The sequence below is a fragment of the Rhea pennata genome, chromosome 7, assembly GCF_028389875.1.
Source record: "Rhea pennata isolate bPtePen1 chromosome 7, bPtePen1.pri, whole genome shotgun sequence".
NCBI classification, from domain to species: Eukaryota; Metazoa; Chordata; class Aves; order Rheiformes; family Rheidae; genus Rhea; species Rhea pennata.
In genome coordinates, this window is record NC_084669.1 from 23,084,545 (window position 1) to 23,096,441 (window position 11,897).

Genomic DNA, 11,897 nt, shown 5'->3' on the forward strand with positions numbered 1-11,897 from the left:
TCAAAGCAGCAGCAACAGCTCTGCCACCAGAGGCTGGGCCACCACTGGCGCTGCCACCACCCAAACACCTGGGCGGCCATCTGCAGCTGACGGCGACACCGGCCCGAAGCGCGCCTGGGCGGGTGCCCGAGGCGCCCAGCAGAGAGGGGCCTGCCCCTGCAGGCAGCGCGCCCAGCCGAGGCGGGCCCTCAGCCCAGCGACAGCGCTGCGGCTGCCAGGGCACTTCGGCCGGCAGGACCCCGGGGAGCTCAGGGGCACTGGCCCGCGGCGGGGCTGCCGGGCCACGCTCGAGGAGCCAGGGCGCGGCACACGGCCCGCCGGGCGCTCGGCGCTGCGCAGACCAGCACGAACCCCGCCTCAGCCTCACCGCGGCGGGGCGGGAACGGAAGTGCCACAACCAATAGGCTGGCGCTCATGCGCGGACAGCGCCGCACCAGCCAATGAGAGAGCTGACAGGCACTTGAGGGTCCAATCGAAAAACTTGCCGGTCCTGAGAGTGCGCTAAAGACGTTGCGCGCTCACTCTAATCAGAGAGTGTTCTCCCTCATGGCTTTTCTCGGATTGGTTAACAGATGCGAGGCGGGCCTTACCAGGCACCTCACGCCCCAATGGGAGGCAGCACTGCGTGACAGGCGCTCAGATTAGCCAATTATACTGCCGCAGCCCGCCCTCGCTTTCTCCCTCGGCAAAATGGCGGCGCCAGCTTCCACCACGGCTCCGGTTCCCGCCGCGGCCGCGCCGGCGCCGAGCCCTACAGCAGCGCCCGCTACCCCGGCCGGGGGCGCGCCGCCGCCGCCCGCCGCGCCGCCAGCGCCCGCCGCGCCGCCAACGCCTTCCGCGCCGCTCCCCGCCGCGCCGCTCTCCGCCGCGCTCTCGGGCCCCTTCCCCGGCGGCCGCGTGGTGCGGCTGCACCCGGTCGTGCTCGCCTCCATCGTGGACAGTTTCGAGCGGCGCAACGAGGGCGCGGCGCGGGTCATCGGGACGCTGCTGGGTAAGAGCCGCCCGCCGGCCCCGCCGCGGCCCTGGCGGCGGCAGCGCCCCGGCCGCCGCGCGCGCTAACCGCGCTGCCCTCCCCGCAGGGACCGTGGACAAGCACTCGGTGGAGGTCACCAACTGCTTCTCCGTCCCACACAACGAGTCCGAGGATGAGGTACGGGGCGGCGGGCGGGCCTGGCCCCGTGGCCGCGGCGGTGCCCTTGCTCCTCCCTGAGCTGCCGCCGATGGCAGCGGCGGGGCTTTTCCCGGCGTTGTCCCGCGCTAGGGTTCCAGTATTCTTGCAGCACTGGCTGTTCTGTCGCGTTTTTCAGGTGGCAGTCGACATGGAATTTGCCAAAAACATGTACGAGCTGCACAAGAAGGTGTCTCCTAGTGAGCTCATCTTGGGCTGGTGAGTTCTTCTTGGGCAAGAAAATGCAAGCAGTTGTGTTGGTCTGTTAAACTGCTCGAAATCCACAGTTGTTCTTGTCACAAGCTTGCAACAGTAAGAGTCTGCAGCTCCGTTATATAGTCAGCTGTAAAACTGCTGTAATTCTTAATAGGAAGAAATAATATGAGAGACTTGCAGCATTTATTTTTGTTTAGATCTAGAAGAGGTATTACAGGAGAGTGGTAAGAGAATGCTTGCGTGGATTTGTTAGAAGATCTGTATAACCTGTGCCACGGAAGATAACTGGTTAGAAGGAAGGGAGAACACAAGAATAGTTTCAAGTACTTAAGACCTCAGGAGGAATCTGTGATTTCAGCTTGAGCAAGGAGAAGTTCTCTGCTGAGAAAAGGTGGAAATACTTGTGTTTGGGATGCCAAGCAAGAATCAGTAGGGTGTTACAGGGACAGAATCTCTGTCTGGGCCTCTAGGTGTGTGGATGGGGTAGATCGTTTCATTGGTCTGTCCATGTCTTCCCTGATCCTGGAAAACAGCATAGGTCTATTGCTATGGAGCAAAATTCTGCAAGTGCAGCACTCAGTTTCTTGAACAATCTTTTAATGGCACGATGAGGTGCTGTAGTAATGAGTTTTCCCATGCATATAGGAGGCTAATTGCAGAGCAGCTAAAGGATCTAGCTTAACAAGTCCTGTCTCCAGCTCTGAGGTGTTTTATTTGTGGAAGATCTACTTGGTTGCTTATTGCCAGAATCAGTTAGCATGCTTTGATTTACACTGAAACAAGGAGCTGGTCCAGAGAGTAGCGAGAGATGTTTGAATCTTGGGTATCTGACAGCAACTGTACTGATCCTGTGTGGCTAGCGCTAAAATGTTGGCCCTATGCAAGTTCCAGGTATGCCTGTGGTCAGACTGTGGTTCCTACAGTTCTGGAACAGCTGGCCATAAAGCTGCAATTTACTCGGTTGAAGCACTGTATTTAGTATGCTTCTGCAGCTCAGTGTTTAGGATACAAACTTGTTAAATGTGCACAGTAAGAAACTTTGGGCACCTGAGTGTGTTGGAAGAGTGGCTCTTTACGCTTGTGTTTCTGAAGGTATGCAACGGGCCATGATATCACTGAGCACTCGGTCCTGATCCACGAGTATTACAGCCGGGAAGCGCACAATCCAATCCACCTCACTGTGGACACAAGTCTCCAGAATGGACGCATGAGCATTAAAGCTTATGTCAGGTATTTTGAGAAGCTGTATTTTCGGGAAGGGTGTATTTGGATTACTAAGAGGGACCACATCAGGATAATGAGAAGTGCAATAAGCTACAATGTCCCACTGAATAACGTGCAATAGCTAAAACTAGAGTTGTGAGCTGGGATCATGGTTTTCTTCCCACTGGAATGTCTTGACTATTGTACACAAGCTGAAAGACCTAACCTTTTGTTAACTGGTCCTTCATTGGAGGAGGAGAGGGGAATTGTCACTTAACTCATCTTAAGAGTGTTTTGAACATTTTTTTGACGTTTCACGGGATTTGTATAGCTAGCATTAATGTTACCAACTTCCCTCTTGTTGTCTGAATCTTAGACTTTCTTCACAGAACTTTATTGCTGGGCATTTTAGTTACACAATTCAAAGAATTGGTGTGATTTAAAATATAATCAGAATGGCATCTTCTTGATCAGTCTTTCTGGCCCTTCTTCAATTTTTATTCATTGGTAATGGAGGTTAAATACTCAGAAATGCAACTATTCCACCTTGCTATTTGTCCTCGTACTGAGTGAAGATCTCTCCTCTTTCCAGGATAGAGCCCTGGCCTTTCTTTGTAGCAAAAATCATATTGCTTCCTGACAACACGTCTCCAAAACAAGAAGCTGTTCCACGACACCTTACATACTGAAAGCATAACTGAACTTCAGATAGAAATCATAGATCATAGAAATAACACAGGTGTTGAGTGCTTTGTACTTGAATTGTTGTTATTTTTATTTTTGTTCCTTAAGTGATTTCTTGAAGACCATAGAGTATTTCAGGGTAGTGCTCTTTTACAAGCAAAAAGTGACTAGACAATACTTAACTCTTCATGTGCTCACACTGACAAATGTCAGGCTAGTTAATAATATGCCCATGCGGGTTTCCTGTCCTCAGTTGTCCTTCCTTTAATATGTCAATGTGAAAACTTGTTTTTTTTTTTTTTTTTCTAGTGCTCCAATGGGGGTCCCTGGCAAAACTATGGGTGTGATGTTCACCCCTCTAACAGTGAAGTACGTTTACTATGATACAGAGCGGATAGGAGGTGAATGTTTTCTTCCTATTGTGGTCCTAACCAGAATTGCTGGTGCTTGTTTTCTAGTGGGTTGGGAAGAATAGAGGGGTCTGCAGTTCTAGGTTTTATGGGGCTGAGGGTTGCTCATATTCATGGACACAGATGTTCCTACTTGTTCTACTGCCCAAAATAGCAAAGACCCCCCCCCTTTTTTTTCCCATGTTGTCTGTCATTAAAGTTGTTCATGCAGAGGTCATGTCACTGTCACACAAGATGGTGAAGATCAATGAAGGTGGAGCAATGTTTTGGGTGTATAGTGTTTATGTCTTGAGCATGCAAAATGATTGCAGAACAGTCAGATTATAGTAGCAAATCAGTCTGGAAAAGAGAAGTGTTCAAGTTAATGAGATGTGAGCTAACAAGATAATGTTAGGAAATGAAAATGCCAAGTAACTGCAGAACTTGGGAGAGGGAAACAGAGGCTGAGGGCTCCCTTCACAGGAATGGCAGATGTATCATGTTTCAGAAAGTTACTATTTTTCTCCTTGGTTGGTTTTAAGATGTTGGTGATCTTTAATATTTGGAGATCACAGGTATTTAATCTGAGTTTGCACCACAGTTAATAGGTGATAAATACAAATCAGGGCACTAATGACTTAATATTGTAGTTCTCTGAATGTTGCTTTTAACTTCAGAGATTGGTATAAAGAAAAGGGTTTAGATAACTCTCTGTGTAGGAGTGTAAGTCTGGCAGCAATGGGGGAGAAATGCAAGCTTAAGATACTTAATGCTAGTGTTATAACTAGAATTGCTGCTGCCTCTTAGAAGTAGACTAGATTTCTTATAAATTGTAGCAGCATGTTTACTGTGTGATTTTATTATTATTATTATTACTTTTGTAGAGGACATTGCTTTGAGTTTCCTTCAGTGTTCCCCAAATTCATTTGGGGAGATGCTGATGACTAACAGATGTGAATTACACAGTGTGATTTTTAATTTCATTATGCTATGAAGATAACATTTCTGCTTGGTGGATGCGGAACAAAAAGATTCAGCAGATCTAGCAGGGGACGAATCTACTGCTCTCCTTTCTGATGTTTGTAGCACTATAGAAATTCTTTTTATCCTGGTAATGTTGCCATGCTACTGGGAATAGTGATTAGACTTGATGAAGTTGATGTTATCCTCAAAAAAAATCTCCAGAGAGCAATTAAGTGTTTAAGGTGTTTTCTGTGGCAGTTATTTTTTTCACTGATGCTTCTTTTGCTTTCAGTGGATCTTATCATGAAGACCTGTTTTAGCCCTAATCGAGTGATTGGCTTGTCCAGTGACTTGCAACAGGTGGGGTCAGCCTCAGCCAGGATTCAGGATACGTTGGCCATGGTACTGCAGTATGCGGAGGATGTACTGGTAAGGCCAACTTTTCATGAACCAGCAGATAAGTTTGTTGGAAGTTTGTGTTATTTTGTTTTGCTTTTTGTATATTCTCCTTCTGTGCTATAGTTCTGAGTTTGTGGCATGTCTTTTGCTCATGGTGTAGTGTTTTTTTTTTTTTTTTTTTTTTTCCCTCTTGTACCTAGTCTGGCAAAGTGGCTGCTGACAACACTGTTGGTCGATTCTTGATGGATCTTATTAATCAGGTGCCAAAGATTTCACCAGAGGACTTTGAGACAATGTTGAATAGCAATATCAATGTAAGTTTGTTTTATTTCTTTCAGTGTACTGCCAGCAATTGTGAATGTTTATCTTGTAGACCCAAGTTTGTCTATGGTCAAAACAAATTATCTTTTCATATCAATATGTTAATAGCAAATACAGCCTCTTCTCCAGTTTTGATATTTAAAAACTGAATGTGAATAAAGGAACTCACCATAATAATCTTGCAAACAACTGAAGGTGAGAAAGTGAGTCTTAAAATACTTAAGAATTGGGCAAGTAATCTGAAAGCTAGTATTCATTCTTTTAATGCAGTATGGATTTGAAGGATAATTGCTGACTTGTCAGCTCTTATTTACCTGAGTTCTTCTGTCTCTTATTTACCTGAGTTCTTCCGTCTCATGGAACAGTCTAATTAAGTAACACTTAAGGCATGATCAAGATTTCAGTGCTATCTTGTTCCCCTAACAGATTTTTACAAAGCTAAGTTTCTGAACCTGTTGTTCACCCACAGTCTAGAAGACTGGAAGTAATTTTTAATTTTGCTTTCCCTTGGTCAAAGTCCCTTTGACTTCCCTGGTTAACATGGATGAACTCAGAGTTAAATTTTCACAAGCAATGTTACAAGTTCTGGGAATATGAAAACCTCTTCCTTCTAGGGAAGCATTCCTCAGGGCAGGATCTTCAGGACTGATGACAGTTCCTTTAGCTGTAAATTGCTTTAAAAGTATTAGAAATTCACATCTCCCTGATAGGCTTTGTTCTTACTAATATTTCTAATCACCTTTTTCCCTGCCCTCCCCCCCCATCTCTCTCTCTCTTTCTCTCTCAGGACCTACTGATGGTTACCTACCTGGCAAACCTTACACAGTCACAGATTGCTCTCAATGAAAAACTTCTGAGTTTATAAAGAACCTTCTGCCATTGTACACTTCAAAGAACCTGAAGAAGGAGCAGATACTCTTCTGTGGTGGTGTTAAAAATTTTGCTGGACCGTAATTTAATTACCTAGATGACTTGATTTACATCTTTGTTTCCATTTCCCAGAAAGTCCCTAACATGGTTTAGGAAATGAATGGGAATTGCCTAACATTTATTTGAGCCCAGTATTTTAAAATGGAGTAACTGAATTCTTTTTTTTTTCTCCCAAGTTTATCTACTTGTATAACAAAATACAGTTTTACTGTAAGAATGTATTTGAAATAAATGTTCCATTCTATTGGTCAGAATGCCTTCTGTCCAGTGATACCTCGTATTTATTGTATACTGAATGCCCTTTTGACAGGGGGAAATATGGTTTCAGGAGAAAAATGTTATGAGAAAAAATGGATGCAAGGTAACTCAGACTTCTTGACTTTTTTTTCCTCCAGCTTTAAAGCACAATCCAAGTATGGCTTCTTATCCTGAACATAATAAACTTTTCAGGAGGGACTGCAGAGTTGCTGCTGTGGCTTTATTAGTGGTGCTGTGTACCTTCTTTAGCAACAAGGTAGTGAAGGAGTATGAGACAGGTAAGTTTACATGGTGGTATTGTTGCTATGCAAATCTGATCCTTTGGACAAGGAAATAAAGAATAATGGAATTGAGGCCCTCAGAGTAGGGGTTTAGGGAGTTAACTAGTAATTGAGTTGGTGGCTGAAAAGGATTTGTGGCTGAGCAAAGACTTGCTACTGGAGTTTCCATTTTTGCAAAAGCAAAGCACAGCAAAGCTTATACCTCATTCAATTTTTGAGGTTAAAAGTTGAGAGTCATCAACTGAGAATCTTCTGAATCATGATCTTTTGCTGCTGAATTTATATGAACTGATATTCACCAGACAAAAATCCAAGAGCAGCATACAGGTGTTACAAATTGCAAATTCTGTGGGTCACAGTAAAAACCTGAGATTGTTCCCTGTTTGCTGCTTCATATCTGATTTTAAAAAAGGCTTTTTATTCACTTAAAAATGAATGAAAGGACTTTAGGAATGGTTCTTCCAATCTGGGGTCTTCTCCAAGGTATCTGCTGTTAAATCCTAATTTTAGTGAAAAGGAAGGAATCTCTCTTATGAGGAGGTGCTAGAGGATAGGCAGGATGCCAGAGTCAGGTTTCTTATGACTGCTGTGAAGTATTTAGGATTGATGTTGCACAGAAAAATTCTAGTAGGGAAAGAAAGCACAATATCCTTTCCCTGACCTTTTCCCTTTGCAGTTAAACTCTTCACACTCCCTGTTAGCAGCACTGATAGAATGTCTGTAAGAAGAAACAACATATTCAACCTGTACAGTGTTTAAAAACAATGCTATTTAATAAGATGCAATGCACAAAATAGGAAGTTCTCAGATCAATTCGTGATTGTTGATATAGAAGAAGTATGGTGGAATTTGCCAGACCTTACAGGTACCTGAAGCTTAATGTTGATACATCACAAGGAACTGAAGTGTCTTCCCAACTAGTAAGACTGTACTGCAAAGCAGAGGTGTCAGAAGAGCCCACAATTTACAGGTTCAACTGTATGCTAGATAGCATAGTGACAAGCACATGGAATTGAAGTACAGTGGAGGCAAAAAAGCTGTCCTTTTCCAAACTCTGTCTGATGCCATCAATTTGAACGTCTGTTACTGGGTAAACTATGCTGTGAACCTTACTTTGACTCTAGAATTATGAACATTTTATTACAAATTTCAGGGACTGCTCTTGTGAAGGATGCTACTGCCAGCATAATTGTAAGCTGTAGGCTGCATCATTATTACTTAGGCTGAGGAAAAAGGCATTGCCTTCTCTGGAGTTTGCAAATCTAGAGAGGAAATTCTAAAGGTGTTCTGTTTGAATTGTTCTACTTTATGGAATTTCCTATCTAAAACCTCAAAGTCGCATAGAAAATCTGGCAGGAAAAGCTCATGAGTCAAAAAGTGTCACTAAGGATTTCAGGCCTTAATTTGCTATTATTTATAAATCATAGACTTCCTAGATTTATTATGAGGCTTTTTTTTTTTTCCATTTAGGATATGCTGCTCCAAATAGTTTTGACAAAGTCTAGCCTTGTCTGTCTTAAATCATTCTTTAAATAGTCAAGATATTTCTCTGGGTATGCTGCTATAGTTACCATATATTATATTTACTCATAATAGTGCCTTCAATAATATAATAAAAAACCTGTCTATCCTCTATAACATGTTCAGCCTTTTCCTTAGATGTCTTCTACAGATGCTGCTTTTCTCTTGATCCCTCAACATTCAGTTTATTTCTATTAGTTCTCTAAACAATATTTACTGGACATTAATGTATAATGTGTTTATTTTTAGTAATAAGTAGAAAAGCATTTTTTCTAATAAATAACAGGCTTTAAACTACCTTACTTATGGCTCTGCTGCTACCACTTAGCACTTAAGTATTTAATTGCTCAAAAGATGAGCTCTTTTTTGTAGTCTGGCGCCATCAGAGCCATTACTTTGACATGGGGTTTTTCCTCCTTGAGACAATCTTCTCATGCAGATACCTAGCAATATTCAGAACAAAATTCACTGTTATAATTGATATGGTTGTTCCCTCTGGGTATATTGTGTGCTTGGAAAAGTTGGAGGAATGTATAAAATGGGTTCTAACTTGCTGTCTTTAACTGTTTTTCTCAGATACGTAATTTAATTCAGTCTCAACAGAGAAAGAGAGCTTCAGTGAAGCATCTCCTGGCAGTACAAAAAAATAACGAAAGCTTGTGTGAACTGTCTCTTCAGTGAGCATGATAACCTCTGACAATTTGCAGTTTAATTAGGGTGCAGATACTGTGATTTGTTCTGATGTCTTCCTAGTGCAGGAAGACTGTGCTCATTTACATCTTTGAGCAAGTCCATGTGAAGTGCACAAGCACATAGAGGTACTCGTATTTGTATTTTTTACCAAAATTAATACTTACAGGGTAAACTGTGTTAATAAGAATGACTTACTAAAATAGCAGGAGGGAGGTGGTAATGCTCCAGTATTCAATGATCAAGGTTTGGGTAGCAGGAACAACATAGAAACAATGGAAATTGCAGAGAAATAATGAGAATTGCAGGTGGTGATTAACTCCTGCGGGCTCTGCTGTGCTGTAAGTCTTGCAGCCGACATTTACATGATTTTTCATGAGAAGATGCTAGTGGATAGGCAGGATGCCAGAGTCAAGTTTCTTACAACTGCTGTAAGGTACTTAGGACTGATGTTACACTGATCATTTCTAGTGCTGACTTTCACTGTAAGATAAGAATAAAAGGTAAAGGGAGTCCTTGCAGACTACTGTGCTGTTGTTACTGGTCAGGCTAAAAGTGACTGAAATTTGACATTCTAAATGCATGACTGAAGAAAATTCATCTTTATACATGTTCTTCTGGGTAGGGGAAGTGTGTGGCGTTCCTATATTTGGTGCATTTAACAGACACCATGCTGATGCTCTTTTCTCTGATTCCCTATATCCACAGTTCTTTACCTTAGAAGGGAGCTTCTAAATCACAATTTCTGTTCTTTTCTGTCTTGGAGAGCCATATCTTGAATTGTTTTAAATATACCTACATGCATTTCTGAGATTCTTTATATTTTTGAATCCCTTCTCCTCCTTTGTCCTTACTGAAGTTCTTGCTTCCTGCTCTTCTGGTATTTATGCATGATCTGTTATAGGTAGCCATCATACTGCAGCCTTCATTTTGCTAGATTAACATGCTAAATTTACCTCCTCCCTTTTGATGCCCTGTGTATGCTTTTATCACTTAGCAGCCTGCTTTAAACTTAAATTCAATCTTTCTTGAACTTTAGCTGATAAACACCATATCCGTATCAGTGTATAAAGCAGTGGCTAGAAAAATATTAATATTTTCTTTTGTTTCCTTGCTTGTCTCTTGGTTTCTGTTATTGAATGTGACTGAATACCCCAGTCTGTCAAATCACTCTCCACAGCTGCTGTTTGCAGTTCAGCTCCAATTTGCGGTGGAAATTATTACTTTAAATGCATGACTTGGCATTATGACACTTTTTAATTGAAAAATCTAGTGTTATCATCCTCATTTTTCTCCTTGTTTGCATTATTCTGAATATCAGCAATATCTCACAGTTTTGTCAGTAGATATCATTAGCTTATTCCTAACTTGGTATGGTACTCACTTAAGAAAAAAATTTGGAACTGATCCCAAACCAACTTTGCAGAATTCTACACATTCCCTTTTCAACATGGCCTTTGTTCTTATTTACGAGTTCTTCATCCTTGTTCATGCTAATTCCTGTCTTCTCTGGTTCAACAAACTTAACTAATTATTGGTTCTCATCAAGTCCTCTGTGAAAGCCCAAATAATTTATACTGAATTCCTCATTTAGAATGCACATTGTGCAAAAGTGAACCAGTATATCCAGTGACTTGTCTTCGATAAGATGTACGTTTGGCTTAAGCCTTCTAAAGTGGAGAAAAGATTAATTGTTCTACATTGTTGAAAATGCCTTTATTTATTTTTATTTTTATTTTTATTTTTTTTTACTATTTGCAGTTCGATAGCTATAACAAAAAAAATGTCCTTGCTGCCAGAATTAGTTCCATTTGCTGATTATTTCAATATGCTAGGATGAAGGTCACTAAGTTTGCCTTGTTTGTTAAGTCATTTAAGTTTCTTTTTATTATACTTATGTCTGATACAAAGAGGAAGTATTGTTTTGATAAATGGTTTGAAAACTGTTGGACATGCTGCTGTTTTCAGGAATATAGCACAACAACCTGCTCTTTTTCCTTGCCTGCTTTGAAGAAGGGTGCAGCTTTTATTTTTAGTGTGGTTCCACCCAACAGAACCAAAAGACCCAGGCTGCAACTTACATTTAAGATCTGTCCAGAATGTTGATGTTTGGACTACAGCGGGTGGAGTCCTAACATGATTCACTGGGTAGTGACTCTCACTTGAGCAGCTCACCAAACACATGGCTCTTCCTGAAGTGATCAGAACTTGCTTTACTCCCTGTTCACATGGAAGGTTAACTCAACAGCTAACTTTGACTATCCACATTTTAATGACTGCAGTCACAAGGCAGTGTGGCGGGGAAACTTTTTTTTAGTACATAGTTTAGACTTGGATCACTGCAGTAGCCTGTTGGTTTGTTGTACTTTGACTTGTAGTTCAAGGATGAACAGATCCTGTTGCTTATTGCAAAGTATGCTTTTTAGCTGCACTGACTGAAATATAACATCAAAAGTAATGCTTTGTATTATTCAGTTGTGAAGTAATATTCTCTATACAAAGCATAGGGAAGTATCAGTGCATTGTTATCTATGTCACCAACAGTAAAGTTACTCAGGAAAAAAAAAAAAGATTGTTTTCGTTCTGCTATTCATAGCACTCAGTCAGGATGGTTATGTATCTGAGAGAAAAATCCCTGCAGGCTGGAATTCTGTCCAATATCATATGTCTTAGGATATGCCAAAAGAGAGGATCAAGAGTATTTGTCTGTCAGTTTTACCAAATTTTTAAATTTTTTAATAGTGGAAAGTTGTCTTGATTCTGCATGGGGTTTAAGCAGGTTTCCTAAAGGTGTTAGTTCTAGGTATTGTAACAAGTCAAGGGATTTCCTAGAATACATGGAGTGAAGTTAGGCAACCACAGTGGTTCTGTTCC

The 11,897-nt window shown here is 41.8% G+C and overlaps 1 protein-coding gene across 1 annotated transcript; it reads left to right on the forward strand.

Moving 5' to 3' along the window:
- The first annotated feature begins 688 nt into the window (after positions 1-688).
- On the forward strand, positions 689-6,527 carry EIF3F (eukaryotic translation initiation factor 3 subunit F). The gene is made up of 8 exons (XM_062579983.1): positions 689-991; positions 1,080-1,150; positions 1,308-1,387; positions 2,477-2,614; positions 3,581-3,672; positions 4,916-5,052; positions 5,223-5,336; positions 6,131-6,527. Exons 1-8 carry the CDS (start codon positions 691-693, stop codon positions 6,206-6,208), a joined length of 1,011 nt encoding a protein of 336 aa, XP_062435967.1. The 5' UTR covers positions 689-690; the 3' UTR covers positions 6,209-6,527.
- Positions 6,528-11,897: the final 5,370 nt, after the last annotated feature.

Coding starts and splice junctions, on each gene's coding strand:
- EIF3F (XM_062579983.1), top strand. CDS start 691: ATGGCGGCGCCAGCTTCCACCACGGCTCCGGTTCCCGCCGCGGCCGCG. Junction 1,388..2,476: donor AGTGAGCTCATCTTGGGCTG/GTGAGTTCTTCT, acceptor GTGTTTCTGAAG/GTATGCAACGGGCCATGATA. Junction 2,615..3,580: donor AGCATTAAAGCTTATGTCAG/GTATTTTGAGAA, acceptor TTTTTTTTCTAG/TGCTCCAATGGGGGTCCCTG.